The sequence below is a fragment of the Bombyx mandarina genome, chromosome 04 (genome assembly GCF_030267445.1).
Source record: "Bombyx mandarina strain Sakado chromosome 04, ASM3026744v2".
Lineage (NCBI taxonomy): Eukaryota > Metazoa > Arthropoda > Insecta > Lepidoptera > Bombycidae > Bombyx > Bombyx mandarina.
In genome coordinates, this window is record NC_143211.1 from 4,124,714 (window position 1) to 4,148,541 (window position 23,828).

The following is a 23,828-nucleotide window of genomic DNA, read 5'->3' on the forward strand; positions in this document are numbered from 1 at the left end:
AAGTAAGATATACTTATATTTTCTGTGAGCTATAAAGGAGTTGTAGTAAATGTCGGTAACTTAACATTCAACAGGTTACGTATGAAGCGTGTTAAAAATTATTTCATTCATACTTTACTTTGGAACATTTCTTTACTTAACCAACGAATACCATCGGATTGCGATAGGATAATTATATGATAAACGGACCATTTTAGAATAAAATACTATTTCTCAAGTTGAACGCACTCTAGATTTTGTGTACCGCAACTTTGTTATCTTTGTATTGTCTCAAGGCTGTAACAATTCGTTCTAGGAAATTCACGGTCGTACGTAAGCCTGCGCACTTAAGCCCTTTTATAAGCGGACACGTGTGTTTCTTTATTCCGTAATGACGTGTTGTGGCCGCAGTTAATGAAGATAAAATACCGCCGATGTTTTTTTCTTCTTCTTAACTATACGATCATGGAATCGATTTTTCGTGTACCGGTATACGTTTCTACCATTTTAGTAGAAAACATCTAGCAACGAACGGCAACATTTAATTGATATAATTCATTTTTAAATATCGAGTGAAAGTCGTCATCGACCGTATCCGTCCGCAGCGTTATCACGTTACGACCGAATCGTTTGGCGACAAACGTGATAGGCTTAACGCGGAATTATCTAATGCAGACACCGAACGTAACTCCAACCTAATGACCTAAACACGGCAGAGATTACCGAAGGAAAAAAAAAAAACAGAAAATAATAGAAGTGGCGAGACCAATCGGGCGTTGAGGCAGGTAGGCCTCCCACCACTGGCGACTCCGCCTCGGACGCGAGCCCGCTGGCCGGCAGACGTAGCCGTGCCTTGCCAGGTCGCGCTCATGTGATCCTCCGCGGGTCCGCCCATCGCATTGCAGAATGAAGTGTCTGTGGCTGTTAGTGATAACTGTTTTGTGTTTGAGGTGCGACACCGCTGGCACCAAGCCTCGGAGGGGACGAGGAAGCATGTGGTGGTGAGTTATGGCTCTTTAAAAAAAGAAAAAAAAAACACTAAACTGTCTCAATGTAACTTGTTTATTGTACGAAGTTCACATCAATTACGTTGTTTTGTCGGGAAAAAAGTGCCGACAGTGTTAGCTTAATGTGTTTACTACCTTACAATCTACAGACATAACTACTAGTCACTATAAAATCATGTAAATTATTCTCCAAATCCAGTTTATAGTATCGTTAAAACACTTGTACTATTATAAAATTTGAGTGAATTTGTAGCACATGACCTCTTTTCGGAACACGTGACTTCAATATCTCAAAACTAGCGCAAAATGTATCAAAGCGCTATATTCTTAGTTACAAACTATCATTATTATTAAAACTTATCTTAATTTAAGTTGTATCTAATAAAAAATGTACTAAATAATTAATTTAGAATTACAATTTGAATAAAGAATTTTCATTCGAAGCTCGATTTGAATTGCATCTAAAATTTAAATTTGGAATTGGAATAGATGTATTCGCAACGTTAAAACTCATAAGTACTTCTCAACTAACGTAACACTTAAAACATTAAGCGTCCGACATAAAATTCTAACAGCAATATAATATTGCCAGTTTTGAGAGTCTTCGACATCGCAATAGGCGTCTTCCGCGTGCAACAACGTTCATTGTCTCACAACAGTGTTGGCCAGATGTTGATGTTCTTCTCACATTTGTATCGATAATTAGCGGACTATTATGATATGCGCGAACGATCTCGTGCGCCTTCGATAATAGCGCACTAAACTTTAATACGCTCTCGTGGTTAATGTTCGAAATTCTTCGAGTGCTGTTTGTGTATAGGATTTAATTGAATACGCATCGGAGGGCTCTTAAGATTTTTAATGAAAGTGATAGATTTTCTTTCTCATTACGAGCTCCGTGGTAGATATTGTTAGTCGTAAATCTTTCAAGGATTTGCGTAGTACTTTTATTCTTCTTCTACAATTAATCGATCGATAATAATCTGTGTTAATGTATTACCCACAAAAATTCTTAGGTACTTTTATGTGCACAAATTGAATTCGAATATCGAAATTTAGGTCAATTATCTATTTAATAATATGTGAAGCAAAAACTTTGTACCCCTTTTTACGAAAATCGCGCGGATCTGGGAGTATGAAATTTCTTACACTTATAAAGAATATAGAGAAGGGGTGCAGAATGTTATAATTTTTTTAAATTATGCTTTAAAAATACATTAAATCAAGAAAGAAAACATTACACACACTACCTATACTGAGACCTTAGAACTTATATCTCAAGGTGGGTGGCGCATTTACGTTGTAAATGTCTATGGGCTCAAGTAACCATTTAACACAGGTGGGCTATGAGCTCGTCCACCCATCTAAGCAATAAAAAAAAACATATATTTGACGCACACACATATATACTCTTTGCTGTCAAACTTTCGTTATTGCTTAGTCTGTGGTCAAATTGAGAATAGGTTAATATTGTTTATCTATAATAATGTTTGTCTATAGTGTATTCTTGGCGAAATCTGTGACTATAGAAGTATAATAGTCTTTGAACACTATACTTGAAAACTATAATAATGTTCAAGCTTATAATTTCAATTAATTATAGTTGAATTGCAACAACCGCGGGCCATCTAGTTAAAAAAAATGCACATATAAAGATTTAGTTTTATTTTTAACTAGCTGACCCGGCAGACTTTGTAGTGTCTCAATCGATACTTCTAAGCTTTTGTCTATATCTATACTAATATTATAAAGAGGAAAGATTTGTTTCTTTGTTTGTTTCGAATAGGCTCCGAAACTACTGGACCGATTTGAAAAATTATTTTTCCATTAGAAGCCGACATTGTCCCTGATGAACATAGGCTACTTTTTTTTTTTTTTTTTGTTTCATGTGTGTTTTAATGTTTCCGAAGCGAAGCGAGGGCGGGTCGCTAGTATAAAATAAACTTAAAACAAACAAAAGGAATCCGTCCGACGGGGGACACTTCAAAGGGAAAACAAAATTGTTATTTTTATTTAATTCAGAGCGTTTTCATATATATCTACCTTTTAAACCTTCTCTAGACTTCCATACAAAATTATTCAAGACCAAAATTAGCCAAATCGGTCCAGCCGTTCTCGAGTTTTAGCGAGACTAATGAACAGCAATTCATTTTAATATATGAGTCGACTATTATCAAAAGTCGACAATGATTGGTAAATCAGAAAAACGAATTATTGACTTTGTATTCCATTGGCAGTCACAAAACTCTTCGGAACGACATCTTAGATAAATAACAGGTTAACTATTAACCTTTATTTAATGCAGGTTTTGAACCGTATTCTTTGAAGGAGACGATTATATTCAAATCAATCTGTATTGACATATCAATAAAAAAAATTTGTCCAAATGCACAGATTGCCACCTTTGATAATAGACGACTCATATATAGATATGTAGATGTAAACTTATCAACTCAGCTATCTCGAGCGGTCACCTGACTAGAACAGTTCAGTTATCACATCTCTCTGCCTATACTGGTGTCAGAGTTTGAGCGACGGGCCCTCAAATATTTATTTGCGGAAGCTGCAACGCCGCTCCCGGTATGCCACGTACCTAATCCCTGAGCTATAGAGCTTGTAATCTATTAGAATTAATTCGATTATAATAAATTTTATACTACAATTTTTTTTATTGCTTAGTTGGGTGGACGAGCTCAGAGCCCACCTGGTGTTAAGTGGTTACTGGAGCCCATAGACATCTACGACGTAAATACGCCAGCCACCTTGAGATATAAGTTCTAAGGTCTCAAGTATAGTTACAACAGCTGCCCCACCCTTCAAACCAAAACGCATTACTGCCTCACGGCAGAAATAGGCAGGGTGGTGGTACCTACCCGCGCGGACTCACAAGAGGTCCTACCACCAGTAAATATAAATATAAAGTTAAAAGCGTTCTTGTTTGAAAGCTCTTTCGGGATGATACTAAACGATTAAACTAAAAGCTTGCATTTAGCGTGATACACAAAATCAAAAGCTCCGGTAGAATATATTGACTTGCAAATGGCGTTCTTTATAGCACCATATAGATCTACATAACAAATTCGTGTCACTATTTCTAATGTATAAACTTAATAACAGCTGGAATGCGTCGGAAATGCTTCTGTAATTAATCTCCTAGTTATCTTATTATTAGTAACAGAAAAAATGTGTCAGTATCTCTGTCTGTCTGTGCGTTGAAGTAGTGTGCACAGGAAATATCTTCATAGCGCAAGAAATGTGACCGAAATATGTCTGTACGTTGAATGCACACAGAAAGAAATATCTACATTAGTATGTACATATTCTTAACTACATATGTGCCGTTTTTTCGTATGTATTTTTGTTTGTTCGAACACCAAGCAAAAACCACACGAACGATTTTGTTTGACAAGTAAAGCAAGCGTAGCCGCGGTCACAACTAGTATATGGTAGTATGAATTATGCAAATATATCTAGCAATAAAAAAAAAAAAAAAAAAAGAAAACTTCATAAATACCTATGACTTAGGTAAGATCACGAGATAATCATTAATTAGGAATTAATTGTAAGAAATTGTAAATGAGATGTAATTAACATTTTTTTCTCAACTACGTAATTTATACAATTCAGAAGTAATCAACCGTACAAGCCAAGTAACTAATTATTAAGAATTAACCTGATTGAAGAATTTAAAATAAATACCCGATTCAATTAATTAAATTGTCTCTCAATTCTTAATTTATTCTATTCGAAATAAATTCAGAGCGGTGTTTGTAAATCAAATCTAATGTCTATAATAAAGTTATTTCTACCAATATGGATTCGGTAAAAGTATAATAATATTATACAGAAATTGAAACACCGAAAGATTCACTTAACAGCTCATAAATTAGTATAAATATAATCGTGCACGAAATCAAACAAATGATTTGATTTAACAAATTGTAATTTGAGAATTTTGTGGAGAACAAATTACCCAATCGAGTTTCTAAATATAATAACAGAATTTAATATTTTAAATGTATACTAAATTATTTCGAATTAAAATTGGGAATCCGCTTCTAAAATTATCGTTTTTTTTGGTAGCGCTGTAATAAAACAAAATATATTTAAAAGCTTTATCTATGTAAGCACGGGGAGGCGCGTGCCCATTGCATTATATAAATATGCTCTTCAAATATGTTCGTATTTAATGAATTTAAGGTAAAAAAAAAACCGTTGGCACTTATAACGTAATGAGATTGAGGTATGTTTAGCAGTTTTGATAGCTATTGAAATTTTGCCTTTTTGTTTAAGACACAACCGAAAAAAATAATTGTAATTGAAAATCTGTACGTGTAATTAAAACCAAATTTACGGGAATTCTTTATTTTTTCTTGCTTAGGTGGGTGGACGAGCTTACAGCCCACCTGGTGTTTTTTTTTATTGCCTTTGTAGGCAGACGAGCATACGGCCCGCCTGATGGTGAGTGGTTACCGTCGCCCATGGACTTCAGCAATGCCAGGGGCAAAGCCAAGCCGCTGCCTACCGGTGTTAAATGGTTACTGGAGCCCATAGCGATCTGCGACGTAAATGCGCCACCCACCTTGAGATATAAGTTCTAATGTCTCAGTATAGCTACAACGGCTGCTCTACCCTTCAAACCGGAACGCATTACTGCTTCACGGCAGAAATAGGCAGGGAGGTGGTACCTACCCGCGCGGACTCACAAGAGGTCCTACCCCCAGTAAAAAAAATATCCTTTAACTGTCATTACTTGCGACGTTTCAAATAGTTTACAGTTTTCGTGGCCACGGATGACTAAGGCAGTTTTAATTATATATGTACGCCTCGCGAATATCGAAGAAAATACTAATCTGTAAGCTTCTCCTCTTTGTGTCCTTTATACTGTTGATTAATATTATAGTAGTAAGTAGTAAAGTACTTTCAAAATACTAATGCCATATACTAATATCTACTAACGCCTTAGCACGTGTTAATTGTTGGTTATTTCAATAAATTTATTGTGTTTATCATATTCTATTTTACGATAGTCCACAGCGGAGCGTAGCTCGTTCCCAGTAAAACATTTAGATAATCGTGTTTGAGATGTTTAATAATCATTATGATTTGTTTTTATTTTGTTTTTAAACTAGCGACCCGCCCTCGCGTCGCTTCGGAAACTGTAATTTATTATTTATCTCTCCACTATTTAATGGATGTTATTATACATATAAACCTTCCTCTTCAATGACTCTATCTATTAAAAAAACCGCATCAAAATCCGTTGCGTAGTTTTAAAAGATTTAAGCATACATAGGGGTATAGGGACAGAGAAAGCGACTTTGTTTTATACTATGTAATGGTAATTACAATTTGAAAGTGTTTGAATGTATTATTAAAAATAAATTTAATGACGTCTGCGCAGTGAAGGTTTTGCCGACGGCACACAATAATAGCGCCTAGTTTTCGGTAAAATTTATAAAATAAATGAAATACCATAAACAGCCACCACATAAAATTAACTTAACATGTTGCATGCACTATAAAGCAACAGTTGTATTTATTGAAGCCTAAAGGATGATTTAAATTGAACTTAACTTATCCGTCGGACACGTGAGCTAGGAACAAATTTTATTTTAAACTAGCTGACCCGGCAGACTTCGTAGTGCCTCAATCGATAAATAAAAGACCTAAACTTTTGTATAAAAAAAACTTAAAACAAACAAAAGGAATCCATCCGACGGGGGACACATCAAATGGAAAACAAAATTGTTATTTTTATTTAATTCCGAACATTTTCATTCATTTATCTACCTTTTAAACCTTCTCTGGACTTTCCACAAATAATTCAAGACGAAAATTAGCCAAATCGGTCCAGCCGTTCTCGAGTTTTAGCGAGACTAACGAACAGCAATTCTTATATTCAATTTTCATATATATAGATTAATATTATCATATTTATTTCATCCGAACACTTATCAAGGGGTTAGATAAACGAGATTACGATAAGTTCATCAGGAGAAATATCAAAATGAATAATAAAAATCTGTTTAAAATGTATTTTAAACGGGCAACGTATCTGTAAGATAAGATTAAATTAATTAATCGAATTCAACCAAGTAAACACTTTTAATTTTGAATTAATTGATTAATTTTACATACTTTAATTTTTCAGATTAGTTACGATTAAAACGGATTGAAATATCAGAATTGAAAAAAAAAATACCGAGTCACGATTTGTACTCAATATTTTTGATACTTTACATTGAAGAAACATCCATTAAAATTTATCTACACTAATTCTTGCTATACAAATTTTAATACTTTAAGTTTCATAATTATTATTTGCATTGATAAAATAAATTAATGAATTGCTAATAAATAAGGTAATTCTTTGCTCTTCAATACATAGAGGTTTGGTATATATTCAGTAACCGTACTCGTCGAACTCGGCAAAAAGTTCATCGTATCAACTTAACCTAAAAATCAGCCCGCTGAGTTTCTCGCCGGATCTTCTCAGCGGGTCGCGATTCCGATCCGGTAGTAGATTCATTCGCGAAGCAGCTGCTCTTGAGTTGTTAGGTCTCCTTTAGAGGCGCTCGGACAGCTGTTAGCAAATCCCACCCCTCCTGGCCAAGCCTTTGCTCACCCACCTGTGCTGATAAAACTGGAAAGTCCTCCAAGCCACAAATAGTCCCTCAATCCTATATAAAAAAAGGTTTAGTCTGACTGCTATACTTGACTTTTGCTGACGTCCTTAATCGGTGTTTTTGTTATGCTTAGATCGGTGGGCGAGCTCACAGACCACCTCGTGTTAAGTTGTTACTGGAGCTCATAGACATCTACAACCTAAATGCGCCAACCATCTTAAGATATAAGTTCTAAAGTCTCAGTACAGTTACAACGGCTGCTCCACCCTTCAAACGGAAACGCATTACTGCTTCACGGCAGAAATAGGCAGGGTGGTGGTACCTACCCGTGCGGACTCACAAGAGGTCCTACCACCAGTAAACCGCTGACCGCTGGTGATCGCTCCCTTCAAATGAGCGGAATGTTCGTCTAACTTCAATAGCTATTAAATGCTACAGTTTTGCCTTTCGATCTCGTTTTTTTATTCATGTTTAAGATGCAAATTGTACATAAACTCCACTAAAATGTCGGTGCTTCTAATCGCGCCTACGGCTCTTCAAAGAGACAGCTAAAGAAGAAATTATCTCCCTATTCCCAACAGTTAACCTCAAAACGAAACGGAAATGAGAAAGACATAATTTTGAAATAAAAACGATTCGGTTTTGACATCGTCACCTATTTTCCGATAATAATTCGTAAAGACGAAACGCTACCGATCTCGGTAAATAAAGCGGTTAACACCACTCAAATGTGTCTTATCGCTTGAGATTCAATTTTCAAAAAGAATTAACATGCTAATCGCCAATTAATATTAAACAACTTTATTAAACTTTTAACGTTAACCGTTTTTAGATTTAAATGCCAAAAATCGAAAGCTTAATTAACTTAAAACGATCATCGTTGATTAGCTTTTACAAGTTTACTTTTGATTGCCGTCAAAGTAAAAAAGTTTCCAGTCGCATGTTAGACTTTTTAAAACAGGCCTTAAATTCAATATAATAAAGTCAGACTAGTTAGTTTAAATTACTTATTGACTACACTGAGGGTAAATCAGATTCAAATAACAATTGAATTTATTGACGACACAATACACGTGTAGATGAGACTGAAGATCTAAATCAAAACAATCTATTTTGAAATAAACATGATTATTTGAAATCAATTACAGGCGTTTTAAAAATTGTCGAAGAATTATCAACGACAAATCGAAAGTTAGATAAATTTTTTGTAATGTAAAAAATAAGTGTATGTGTTGCGATAGGAATACTTTAAATTCTTTTAACAGGATCAAGTCGTAGGCGCTTTACTGATTAGCAGAGTTTTGTGACTGAAGAGGAGCCACTCAATTTTTCTTAGGTCTTCATGATTCAATTATAAAGATAATTACTATATTGTCCGACTGAAGATTCGACGAAGTTATTATTAGTCCACCTGTGTGTGATACTAACGTAACACGAGAGTCAACTGTTTTCTTGGAAACAAACAAAATCTATGAACTAGGTAATAAGTTTTATTGCCTTTTAAATGAAACACACAACCCTTTTTATATGAAACAAAAGAAAAACGCTCTAATGCTGTCCAAATAAAATATTTCGAACTCCCAAATTGCTTGTCCTATATTTCACATGTTCAGATTTGCACTCCTCGCGGTAAAAGATCAAGACATTCCGCTCAAAGTTATAATAATAAGCAGTAAGACTTAATTACTTCTTATATTCTAGAGTATTCTAGACTAAGGCAGCTCAATAGTCGCATTCATCAACAGCACAATTACTTTACTATGTCACTATATATTTAAAGGTTTAATGAATACTAAAGATTATTATGAAATATACCTCGATTCGACAATCGACCCGGAACCTACTGATCTAGTGAGCCCACGGGCAAAAACGATGTGGGACGACCTGGCCATAAAATCATACATACAGCCTCCGGCTAAAAGAAATCCGCCACACCTCAGCTAATTCGTATTCATCACTTGTTCTCCATATTACATTACGGACGAAATCGCGTGCCGGCGTCACGATCTGTCTGATAACGGACGCCACTTTAAAATAGCACGTCGTTCGATACGAACGCGAGTAATGCGAGGCTCATATGTTACTGGATCAGTCGCTTTGATATTTTGACGCCTCACAACAAATTAAAATAAAGGTCCGCTTTGTATTCCGCACACGCCCAACGAATTCGCCCGTGAACAAACTCCGCGAGGCCGAATCGAACCGGGCTGGTTTAGCGCAGTCAAACAGTATCTCGTTGTGTCAAACGTCCATTAGTCTCTTGAAACGTTCGTTAATTAGCGACGAATAAAACGACGCAAGAACCGAAACAGAGCATTTGTTATTTTGACACATTCACACGGGGTTTATCGCTGCGTAAACATAGCGTTTGCTCGCGAAGGCAATTCAGGATTTTGTCTCGGGCAGTTCGTATCTTGAACCATTGTTTGGTTTCCTACTAACGTGACAAGTGCAAAGGAACTTATGTTGTGGACGGGCAAATACGGCTCTCTCGGTTTTTGTTTCAAAGCTCTCGTGGGCGTTAATATGTCAGGGCTTTTAATTTGTGGCACCCACGGACGGACTCGGGTCAACCGGACAATGTGCTCGACTATGATTTTAAATTGAAAATTAATTTATCGCTAATAAAACATGCGTTTAAGTGTCAGTCGGCCCATCAAAACGAATGGGCCGATGTTAAATTATTACGCGGTGTTGTCAGAGTTAGATTGTCGTTTGAAATAAAATGACTTCCCCTAACGAATAGTTCAAATAACGAGTCAATTAATACTAAAAGCTTGAAAGATAATGTGCAATAATGATAAATGAAGTGGTTTATCTAGTTTTTTTTTTATGTTTATTCCTTTAGAATACACAAACATCATATGGCCACACAGGTTTTGTTAATAAACCACATCCAAAATTCAGATATTATTCGCTTGTCGCTAAATGTATAGCGATTATTGTATTCGCGTACACTAATTTCAAAATTCGTTGTCACCTTAATGTTGCCTTATGTGGAAGCGGCTAATAACTCCGCTAATCTATTTATAAATAAATGACATTATTTGACGAAAAACGCCACCGATCCTTCACCCACACGTATGACGCAATATATAATTTTATTCACGCTATCAGTTTAATTTCTTTTAATAGTTATTAATAACTCAATTTAAATCGTATCATTTATCTATATAATGTTGTCACTAACACCTGTGCGTATTAATGACTGCTGACGTATCGGGACGTTTGACCGGTTTAACATCGAAATTCTCAAAACAATATATCCTCCATGAATTTACGAAGGAAGTAAAAATTTCCGACGAACGCGTCCATATTTACGTAACACTCGACCACAAAGGAAAGCAAATAGAAAAGTAATATGATGTCGAGCGTTCGGAACGCGGGCCTGACCGCGAGAGTGCGCGGGAACTTTTTATTTTAGGCGGCATAGTGAGCTGCGCCGAGTCAACAGGCCGCGATCCCGATCCGTCTCGGGCCGTGTTTGTCCGCGCTCGGTCCTCCAGGATTAATGCGCGACGCAAATATTTATCTAAACGTCTGCGGATTGACAGTTCGGTCGTCAACTGTTTGTTGTCTTTGCCTTTCCAAATGAGCATTTCATTTTGAGTTGCACCCATTGCCTTAAGTGGCGATCGGGATATGTTTATTTATTTGTTTCGTTAGGATACCCTTTAACAGGCATTGTGTTTCGAGACAGTGACAAAAGCTAACTTTGTCGCGTCATACGAGATACGTTCTCGGTTTACTTTTTAAGATTTTTGTTTGCAATTTTTCCTTTTTTGCTTCAAGGGGGATTGCCAAAGCTGGAGAACCAAATAATCTGTCGCCGGTCTCACCTGGAGTACTGTTCATGGACCCGGCGGTTCACGCTACGCTAAGAAGAAAACAAAGAAGATTGGCCAGAGAGAACCCAGGAGTTTTGGCCGCAGTCGCCAAGGGCGCCAGTATGGCGGTCGCGGAGTGTCAACACCAATTCAAGTATAGAAGATGGAACTGCTCCACGAGAAACTTTCTAAGGGGCAAGAACTTGTTCGGAAAAATTGTGGATAGAGGTGAGTTTTCAATAAATTAATAAATATTCTAAACACGTTGTCTTTCAGCAAAAAAAAATTAAGCATTATAGTAGTGCACGCGTCAGCCGTTTGTTCCGAATTCGATTTCCGAAAAAAAAAACCACCCGAAATATCTTTTAAAGATAATGCTGGCCGAAAATACTGACGACAGATTACAAAGCATCGAGACGTTAAAGGAACTAATCTTTTAAAAATCGAACGTTTACCGGGTAGCCTTGCAAAAAGGAACGTCAGGGAAGACGAAAATAAATAAATAAACGAACATTTTGTATAAATCGTTAAAACCAGTCACAAAGAGTGGCTACAAATTAAGTGATATCTTTAGTTGGCAACCCTTTTTAAAAGATTTTATCTGTATTGAACAGGAGGGTAGCGCGTCGGGGGCACATATAAAAGGGCTCATCAAGATAAAACATCCTGGATCAATTACATGCGACCGAGTGACGTTTGGGATCCGATTCATCGATGACTCTCTTTACTTTTTTTTCATTATCTAAAAGTGTTCTTTGAAAAAACAAGCCAGCCCAGAGATGCCACACGAATCTTAATAGAATTTAATGATAATGTTTCAATTTTGTACAGAATTAGGCCTGTATCGTGCGGGGCAATCTAAATTACCCCTTACACTTATTTATTGCGTTTCTAAGGCAACTTGCGATACGAAAGCATCAATTTGCGCAAACGCCTGATCCATTTAGATGTTTTGAATGAATATAGATCGTTATCAGCAGCGATCGATCTGCAAATAGACATCCATTAGCTTCACAATACGTTAACCGGAATCAATTCAATAGAATCGAGACATAATATAATATCAGAACAGTTCCTCTCAAAGACCAAACATATATATGGGTGTTTGTTGATACGTACTATTCATTACGGGTAGTAATACGCGTTATTAGCATACACATCTGTGAACTAAAATAAGACCTTACAAAGGTGAGCATTCGAATTAAAATGTTTTTAAGGTTTTAAATTGATCTTTGAAAAAATAAGTTTTAATCGTTTTAATCACAACAATAAGGTACGAAATTGATTAACAATCAACTTCTCGAATGGCAAATGTAATTTTGCAATACGAATCGGAGCCGCCCTATCTCCGGTGTCCGATTTCGATTCTTTGTACGCGATACGCCTTATTATAAGTTCGCGAACATCTGTTCACAACGAGAAACGGTATGACATTAAAACGAACGAGAAAAAAAAAAGTTTTGTATTTCGATTCTGTGTTTTTTTTTTTAAACATTCATTTGTTTATATATTAAACAAACGTTGCAACGAACGTAATAGAGATGTACGCTTTAATAAATAACGAAAAGCTTTCACGTGGATGTTAGTTAGGTCGCGCGGTCGACGCATGCATTAGAGGGTTATCGTCGAAATTAAGAGGGTTCGCTCCCGTATCTTGTTCTAATTCGATCTCATTTCGAATTCGGCATTATATCTGGACTGTGTGTTGAGCCGGTGGCTGGCTCACCGACGCTCCGGTTATTGACCCCGGCCGTTTCCAATGTTAATGAATTGTGCAAGCGACCTTTCCGTAAGACGTTTCTATTAGGCCGGCCACACTGTTGTGCTTGCGGTCCGCCACGGGTTATATACGACAGCCTATCGCTCTGTAAAGATACCGACTCATTTCTCGTTTCTTTCGGTGACCGACGTGAATTTATGATTGTTGAATTATGAATGTCTTAGGAAGAGCATCCGTTAATTGCGTCTCTCGTATCTATATGAATATTCACGAAAAAAAAAGTCGCATCACATTACATTATATCATTTCTCGTAAATAAAACATTTGAGGGCAAATCTACATTTAGCTCGAGGCGATCGGAATAAAGAAATCAAGATAATTATTATCAAAAAAAAAAAAGCATGTTTACATTATAATTCTGCTTATTTACGACTCGAACATCATAGGTTTTAATGACCAAATCCGATATTTGGCCCCAGGACGGTCCGGTCCGGTCGTATAATCGTCTTCCGTAAGTCAAACATATTTTTTCTTCGTGCTAGTGCAATATGAACTCGCACACACATTGAAATATGAAGCCGTCGTAAAAGTAAACGCCTAGAGCAAAAAAATAAATATTGATATTTCATCCGTGCATACAAACTATAAAGCGGAGAAACATTTTTTCTAAATTAAAAGCCCAGATATAGCACAAGGGAACCTACGGACCACCATCGTAATAATTTCGCATGATAAAAAGAGCACGAACGCGAAATTTATGTTATATGCGCGTACATTTAGAGCATATTGCTTTATTAAGGGCAGGCCCGCTGGGCGGGCGAATTATGCGGCGCGCACACAAACATACAGACACTCACGCGTACATCGACGTCCTTAATACGTTGCAATTACGTACGTTTGTTACGTAATAAAACGGAGATTACAGTTTTTACACGGACGTCAAAACGGTACGCGCTTAAAGAAAGAAAACTTCGCGGATACGATTTCGAAACTCATCAGTTTGAAAAAAGAAAAAGAAAAAAACATGAATGTCTCAAAGCGTGATCACGAGAACGAAGCACAAAGCCCCCCCGGATGGGACACGAATAATTACTAATTTACACGTTGACACACCATTGACACGTCTTCGAAATGACTCCATTTCATTGTGGTGTAAACCTCAAGGATCGTATTAACACAAACGATGACAACGGCACAATAGTGAGGCCATTATCCGACGCGTCATTGTCGACCCGAGAATAGAAAAATATATGGTCCGAGATCCCGCGGCGAGGCCTCCTGCGGAGTAGTTTAGCGATACCGCTGCACCAGCTCCACGGAAGCCGGGTTTACGCCTAACACGGCTCCTAACGGCAGGTAACTCGCCCGATAAAATTAGACCTTTTCTCAAAATATTTCCTGTTTTAGGTGCGTACCGTGCGCGCCCCCAAGAAACCTGCGCCGCGATGTGGGTGGATAAAAAGTATAAAACGATCGACACCCAAAATAAAGCCGATATAAAATGCCCTCGACGAAATATTTAATGCTCAATTAGATAAGCGTTTTGGGTTTTGTGGGGTTCGAATTCGTTTTTGAGATAACGCCAATATCGAGAAGCTGTAATGAGACTATTAAACCGTACGTCGGCCACTCGCGATCGTATTTATTGACAGATTCTGTATTTTAAGTACGTCCTTTATTGTTTGAAGTTGCCTCGAAATTCTGATTAGAATTGGTGTTTTTTTTTTGTTTAGTTTTGAAAACAAATGTCTCTGTCTATTGTGTGAATGAGTGTCGTAGCGGTGGCTGGTAGCGGTGGTAGCGAGGAGCGCTTTGTGCCACTCACAATGAGTGATATACGACCGACGTAATTCCGAATTGTCGCAGAAGCCTCGGGACTCAGACTCCAATGAGAAATTATCACCCATACATGGCATAACGAAAATGAATTATAGCTTTCGTTGCTTCGATACTGAAGCACTTTTACTGCGAAATTACCTTTAACTTCGTTCTCTCGAATGTACTTAGACTCTTACCTTTTTATTTAATTATAAAAAAAACCATTTAAATGACCGTTTTAAAAACAGAAACGCTTTTGTTCGAGTAGATAAAAGTCATTACGTTCTCGTAAAAGACGTGTTTGAATCTGTATAACAAGACGCGAATGGCTTCATAGTATTATTATTACGATAAAGCCCAGCCAGGGCAGTTCCTAAACCGGCCAAACGTCGTAATATAAACTCGTGATTTATGATTGTTTTGAGTAATCACGTCTCATCAAATTTGAATAATGCAAGTCTTCATAAATAAAGTGAGAGAGGCGAAACGCTCTCGTATAAGTCAAATCTTCGAATTAATCTTTTGTAAAATCGTCCGAGGCGTGATGACTCAATGCGCGGGATAAGAACATATTTAATTAGTATAACACAGTATTTTGAATTATTTTAATGGTTTTCTCGGAGGGACCAGATGTTCGTCAAATGTCAATAGTGATTAAATAAGTCTTATTCGGTTCGGTTTGCGAACGTTCACTTCGAAATTTACGAGTTTTTGACTTTTATAAATTCACAACGCCTCACCTTAACCGCCAATCCGGCAGAATGGAATTATCGTTCGGAGTTCGCGTTGTAAACTCACTCGTGATCGTTTATTATCTGCACAGATAATCCACGGACGGCACTTTATTATCAGTTATAATAATAATTTACTTTTATAGATCCACATTACTCATGTTTGTTCTTATTTGACTGCGATTCGATAGGATCGAATTGCCTTAATAAAATAATAGGTCTTAATGATGTACATTATACTCGGGCGTTGTTTGTCGGAAACTTACGTTATTTGTATAAGAGGTCGGTGTCAGATTAGTGTTGTTCGTGCTTAATTAGTCCCGCGTTGGGAATTCGCATTTTATTTTGTGCCGTGACTAATACGCCCTCTCGGACGAAGCCTCCGCCATCTGTCATAATTTTTCTACGTCGCGATTTATCCGCATAACGCGACAATCGGCTTTGTTGTCCCGGGAATCGAGCGTCGAGCGAACCCGTGAAATATCGATGCGATTATTCGTAGTTAATCGAATGGTTTTTATTATTTTAATCGAGACAATATCACTACTGATCGAACGCCGTACGTAAATGGTAATGTTTCGTAGTGAATCATCAAGAGCTCATCTTTCACAGACCAATTAAAAATTATATCCACCCGTTTATATATCGAATTGATCGTAGGTACCATAGAGAACCGTTAGATTAGATCGATCGGATAAAGTTAAAGTAGCTATGTTAAATTCACAGCGGGCTCATTGACATTTGTTAAGAGACAGATGTAGACAGTTAGGTGCGTATGAAGACGTGCACGGCGACGCAGCACGTGGTACAGACCACCTGGTCAGCCCCAGGACGGCCTCGCTCATAAAACAGATACCCGTGAAGCTTGACAGGATTTACTACGCCATTACTACGACTGATTTTTCAATCGGCAAACAAAATTGAAGCTGGTAAATTTAATATGACTAAACATAATAATGATATTGTTGATTTATTTGATTCATGAAACCACAATTTTTCTATTGTGTTGTTGTATTTAAAGTTAAATAACTTTCTAGTTATTACGAAACCATCCTTGTGAGAACTGACTTCGTTTTTTTTTTAAATTCAGATATTAAAGTCAATGCTTCAACATCCACACGATGAAATTATATTTGAAGAATATTAATTTCACGAATGTTTTCAACACGTGCCACATTTAATTGGGCAGCGCCTATTCGCTACGGTTAATGCGAGGCAACATTTCCAGGCAATTATTTAAGATAAATGTACGGATTCTGAGATTCAGCATGCCTGTATCCGTACCATGAATTTAATTTAGTCCGAGCAATGAATGATGTCGGAATTGACATTAAAATTCCCGGTCGAACGTCTAAAGTAATTGCTGAATAAAATACTTTTGTATAACATCCCAAATGGAAGCACAAAAAGCGAATCGGAGAGCGAGCGGGTCCTCGGCACCGGCACGTAATTTATATCAGTGCACGATGACATCTCAATAAAAAAATGATTTCATTTGCTTATTGAGTCCTTTAATAAACCTGGCGCTGGGTTCGTTCCACATATTATTATTATAAATAACAACAAATACGGCCTGGTATTCTTTTTAATTCGACAGCGGGGTATGTTAAAATAATTCGAATTCGATAAAACGGCTAAGCGCGGTGGTCGGGAGCCCACCGAGGATGCGAGAAGCACTTCGTTCTTAAACGACAGACATAAGTACGAGAAGTGACACGCGATTATCGATTTCTTTTTTTTTTTTTTACTTTCATATCGTTTATAAGCGTTCATAAACGGCTTAATGACGCTCGAGGAATTCAATCATTGCCTTGACCCCCACGCCGGATCATAACACACTGAACAAGCTATTAAAGCCGTGTGCCGTTAAAATACAATGTCCAAGATCGAATCGTTATCGGCGCGTATACGGTTCGATGAAATTATCGATATCAACTGTGCGAAAGATTCTTATTTATTTTTCACTATGAAATCTAGCTGATCTTCTTTTGAGTAGAAAATCACTCGATATTAATCGTCGAAGTACAAAAGTCATTAAATCGATATTTAGAAGAAGTCGATGCGCCCGCCGTCCCAATTGTAATGATCAAATTTATAATCTCTCGTGTAGGTAAGAGTCAGTTCTTTTATTTTCAATCTGTGAGATATACCCTCTCTCTTTTAATTGTATTTTATGAGTATTTGATTCTAATGCCGGACCATTAATTATTTATAGTATTCGATACGGGAAGCGAGTACCGGATTTATGTATTCGTCCGTGAGAGATGTATGAATGACTGCCAGCGCTGATTGCTACGATATCTCGGGTCGCCAATTAAAAACTTACTTTCTTGTTGTAGTACAATTTCCATTTAAGTTTTATGTTTTCGCTTTCGAGAGTCTTATGAGGAGTTAAGCTCTTCTAGTGAATATTAAAAATAAAGAATACCTCCCAGCTCGGCTAATAGGATATAAACACAGATTGGGGGCTAGCCACGCTTAATAGCCAATATTACTAGTCGTAGGACCTCTTGTTAGTCCGCACGGGTAGGTACCACCGCCCTGCCTATTTCTGCCGTGAAGCAGTAGTGCGTTACGGTTTGAAGGGTGGGGCAGCCGTTGTAACTATACTAACTATGGGCTCCAGTAACCACTTAACACCAGGTGGCCTGTGAGCTCGTCTACACATATACGCAATACAAAAATAAAAGCTTTGTTTTTATATCTGTGGATTTAAGTAATATTTTCGTACGTAAACAATCTCGGGTATAATGTTGTTGTTCTTGATTGAAAAAAAAAAAATGCAAAAAAATCGAAATCAACTCGATCCCTCCGATTTCAATTCGCTGATGAGCTCGAATGTTTCGCGTTTCTAAATTACAATACCTAAAATATTTTAAACTGCTCAGATTTTTTATCCCTTGTACCCGGAGCAATAATAAAATGCGATTAAAATACGGACCCCTTCGTCGTTGGGACGATTTAATTATACGAATACCACACATGCCAAACTGAAGTATAATATTTATAACCAAACTTAATAAATTGGTTTAATGATAGCGTTCTTACTAAACTGACTTTGGTTGAACAATATAAGAAACCAGCGACGGCCCGGGGCTCTTAACTGATATGAATGATTTAAAACAAAAAACGACTCAATCAATTCAATACAATATAGATACCACCACCCTGCCTATTTCTGCCGCGAAGCAGTAACCGGTTTCGGTTTGAAGGGTGGGGGCGCATTTACGTCGTAAATGTCGATGGGCTCCAGTATCCACTAAACACCAGGTGGGCTGTGAGCTCGTCCACCCATCTAACCAATAAAAGTAAAGAAGTGTAATTGTGTGAAATTTGCCTTAGAATGGTAAAGTTGTAGACGGCACTACAATTTATTTTGTAATGTCCATATAAATTTTTATAAATGTTTTTTTTTTTATGATAGGTTGCCGTGAGACCGCCTTCATCTACGCTATAACGAGCGCCGGAGTAACTCACTCCGTGGCTCGCGCCTGCGCCGAGGGCTCCATAGAATCGTGCACGTGCGACTATTCGCACATCGACCGCGTGCCGCACAGAACCCGGTCGGCGGCTGCGGCCAACGTGCGCGTCTGGAAGTGGGGCGGCTGCAGCGACAACATCGGCTTCGGATTTCGCTTCAGCAGGGAATTCGTTGATACCGGAGAACGGGGCAAGACTCTCAGGGAGAAAATGAACTTGCACAACAACGAAGCCGGCAGAGCGGTAAGTGTGCTGTTACTGTCTCCTGTTTACTTCGTCAGATAATCCACTCTTCTTATTTTTCCTTGATAACTCTCCGTGTGGCTGGATATGTCCCCAAATTCCATTCTTCTTAAAGTATATTCATCTTACTGGTGGTAGGACCTCTTGTGAGTCCGCACGGGTAGGTACCACCGCCCTGCCTATTTCTGTCGTGAATGCATTTCGGTTTGAAGGGCGGGGCAGCCGTTGTAACTATACTGAGACCTTAGAACTTATATCTCAAGGTGGATGGCGCATTTACATTGGAGATGTTCATAGGCTCCAGTAACCACTTAACACCAGGTGGGCTGTGAGCCCGTCCACCCATCTAAGCAATAAAAAAAAAGTATATATTCGTGCGCCTCCAGCCACTACTTTTCATCAGGCGGACTCCTAGCCATTCGTCTATGTTAGTAACAAAACTACTACACAGACGATGAATTCCTGTAACTGTCAAAGTGATCGCTTGTCAGGCCAATGACTTGCATTGTTATCGATAGTCAAGTTTACGGATGGCGATCGATCGTCGACCAGTTGACGTGTTGTTCGAGTGTGATATTAATTATGCGTCGGGCGGCTCGGCCCCTCGCGCGGCGACTACGCATCCAGCACCCATTCGCCGCGCTCGCACAACTCGCCCTCCCACCGTACACCCACATTTGCATATCCAACGCTTGCTCCTTCCCTAAATTCATCAAAAAAGGATGTCGGCTGCCTCGAGCCACCCGGACGCATCACTAAAGCGAGTGCTTAATTCCTGTCACGACGGGCGCGCTGGGTGTCCACCTGATGAATATTCACGGCATTCCATCAATTGTTTAACACATATTTGGACACTAGACCGTAGCGTGGCCGCCTATCTACATGTACATGAATAAATATCGTCGGCGAGGTTCTACGAATCGCTTGGACTCGCTCGTAGGAAAATATTTACTGTTTCCATGCTCGCGTCATTTATCTACCTTCTTAGAATGATGGATGTCTCTGTGGCATGATTTATGATCGGTCCACGTGCGGTGACGACCGGCCCACCTCTTCACGATTTGTAACAATTTGCTCGATCGTGAGATGCGATCGACGGGGTGCGCTTAAGAGATCATCGATCACACAGTATCGACTTTTATCGAAGGAATTTAAAGATATTTGGACATCATTATAGACCCCCGTCAACGATAGAATTAATTAGCTGTGACCCTATGCTGAAGATGTAGTTCTGTTGCAGCACGTGCAAACGGAGATGAAGCAGGAGTGCAAGTGCCACGGCATGTCAGGCTCGTGCACCGTGAAGACTTGCTGGATGAGGCTGCCGAGCTTCAGGTCGGTGGGTGACTCGCTGAAGGACCGGTTTGATGGCGCGTCACGCGTGATGCTGTCGAAGGCGGAGCTCGAGACGCCGGCGCAGCGCAACGAGGCGGCGCCGCACCGGGTGCCGCGCAAAGACCGGTATCGGTTCCAGTTGCGGCCGCACAATCCGGACCACAAGTCGCCCGGGGTCAAAGACCTCGTCTACCTGGAATCGTCGCCGGGATTCTGCGAAAAGAATCCGCGTCTAGGTATCCCCGGCACGCACGGCCGCGCCTGCAACGACACTAGCATCGGCGTGGACGGCTGCGACCTGATGTGCTGCGGCCGCGGCTACAAGACAAACACGATGTTCGTGGTTGAGAGATGCAACTGCACGTTCCATTGGTGTTGCGAGGTCAAGTGCAAACTGTGTCGTACGGAAAAAGTGGTGCACACGTGTTTATAGGTGAGCGCTAGATGGAAGCGACGGAACAAACTCTAGTGTTGCCGTTTGTGACTGTGACCCGAGTCGAACGCGGACCTGTCCCAGCATCCGAAGCCAGATAACGGACCCTGTACATAATCACTTCGCTTTTTCATCCATCGGAGTCGTCGAATACGTATTTCATGTTGACTTATGTAAATAGTTCTGTACCGATGTTTATTTTGTTCTTTCTTACGCGATATCCGGCGTGAAATTAAAGTGATCTAGCTATTCGTTCGGTTAATTTATTTGGCTATTAAGTGCGAACATGTGATCTAATAAAGTTATTTTCGTGAACACTGTCGTTGGGAAATTGATGAGGCCAGTTTAAGTACGATTTATTTACGGCGAGCGTACACGGCGCTTTGAAAATTAATTGGACTTGTTTGTTTCCCCTCGCGGTCGGTAGTTAATTACATGTACAAAGTACGATAACTTTACAATTTGTAGACAATTACTGAATGACCCGACGAGACACTAAGCTACGTACACCAACTAAAACTTTCAATGGTATTGTTTGATATCGTTCAAAAGTTGACTTCTACGATTATGTTTGCAATACAAGAGAGGGCTAATAACTACATTAGTTTTATTAATACCTTATATTTTTATGGACGTTCGTGTCGAGTGCTCGGTCGCCTAACTGTTTTGAGAATCAACAGCGAAATTATCTTGTAATTGTAATTTCATATTAACGGTTAACGGAATATGTGGCTTAATTGCATTTGCATAAAGTGTCTTCTTGGGTGTTCACGCGCGGAGGTTGCGTTCGGCCCTTATCAGTAAGTAAGTAGCGCCATCGTAAAAGTGTCCCACATTACGAGATAAACGTTCTCGAGAATTTTAATTAAATATTAAGCGAATTAAACAATCAGTATTATACGTATAATATTGTATGCGTGTTGCGTTCGATATTCCGAGATAGCAACGCACGCGACCTCGCCCTCTTCAGCCCTTGTACATTTTATAAGTATCGCATCCAAAACAAAACTATGCATATATTTTAGTTTTTAAATAAAAAACGCATGTGTTACATTTAAGTAACGTTATTTTTTCTACGCTTTTTTATTTTTATTATATTGTACTAAGGAAATTAGTATGGCAAACTGTTGACTTGGAGATAAAAAAAATGTTTACCATCCGAATGCTTAACCCTTTCGTCGCGAGCCCGCGGGCCACACTCCGACTTCGCTCAGCTACTTTCACGTGATCTTGACATTCCAGATTCGACAGTTTGCGAATGAACGGTGAAAACAATGTTCATCGTATGAACGTGAATGATACTTCATATGTGATATAGCGTATTTAGAAGTTAAGTATTATTACTAGGTAGGCTAATTCTGAGCTATCATGATACACGGCGAGGAAGTAATTAACGTTAAGTCTGTATTCATATATTTATTGAAAACATTATTTATACTGTTTTACTTTAAAAGAGAACGCGTTTTTTTTTTTTTAAGTGAATCGAATTAGTTTTAACGAGAATCCGATATTTAAACTATCGGTGTTTTAAAAAAGCAGATATTCGAGTACTTATTAAATTAAGAAAATTTCACGTTTGACAGTTTCGGAATGAGAATTTGGTTTTTAATTATTTTTTTTATTTATTCTATTGGCAACACTGAAGTACTTGTAATTTTAATACCGCGTCGAATTGAAAAGACTGAATTATACTTTTATTAATTTTCGTAGTAGGTACGTAATATCCATGACTGGATTTGTAGATGCCATTTTTTGGAGATTTTAAACTAACGGCCTTGTAATGTGATAATTGTTTTAACGTTTACACAAGTTTAAACGATGATAATTTAATTAATTAATTGATTAATTGGTGCCATTTTAAACGATCGAAATCATTTTTTTACCTGTGACAGTTTTTAAGTAAACATTTTTAACATTACTCAAAATAGTATTGCCATTGTAAAAATCTTAACTTAATTTTTACGTGTGTAAATATTCATTATTTGATTTTTTAAATTATTTATGTCATTTTTAGTTTTTTTAAAAATTGTTAATGTTAGTTGATAAAAACAAAGTCAGCTGAACTCAACTGAATCTCAATTCCTATTGTTCTTTAAGAAAAACAAAATATGTAAGTACCTCTTTTTAGTAATGAAATACGTCCAGTGGCGTCGTTTCAAGTGTAAAAAGCCTCACTGAATTCTTTGGTTGTACATTAGTGTATGTATTTATAATTAATTATTGATTAGTTGTTACTAAAAATACAAAAAATTGATCACACAACGTCTCATCGTTTAATTTTCTATCTACCCTACATTTTCAGTGCTTTAATTTTTTATTTCAATTTCTCCGAGGATGCCGTCCCTACTTCTAAGCTTAGCTTCTATAACTATACTAGAGGATGCGCTTTGCTCGTTTTTTTTGTTGTTGATAAATTAGGTTTTTTAGAAATTATATTTAAATACGAATTACATATCGATATTATATTATTTGTTATTTTCTTTCTATAAAAAAAGTAAGTTTATGTTTAAGTTGATTATCGATAAAGTTGATTATTGAAAACACGAATAAAACATTTTCTGAAAATAACTCGTAGCTAGTAGTAATGCGTTTCGGTTTGAAGGGTGGGGCAGCCGTTGTAACTATA

The 23,828-nt window shown here is 38.0% G+C and overlaps 1 protein-coding gene across 1 annotated transcript; it reads left to right on the top strand.

Moving 5' to 3' along the window:
- The first annotated feature begins 559 nt into the window (after positions 1-559).
- On the top strand, positions 560-23,464 carry wg (Wnt family member 1 wingless). Its single transcript, XM_089740489.1, has 4 exons — positions 560-980; positions 11,408-11,670; positions 19,136-19,434; positions 20,675-23,464. Exons 1-4 carry the CDS (start codon positions 886-888, stop codon positions 21,200-21,202), a joined length of 1,185 nt encoding a protein of 394 aa, XP_089596615.1. The 5' UTR covers positions 560-885; the 3' UTR covers positions 21,203-23,464.
- The last annotated feature ends 364 nt before the right edge of the window (positions 23,465-23,828 follow it).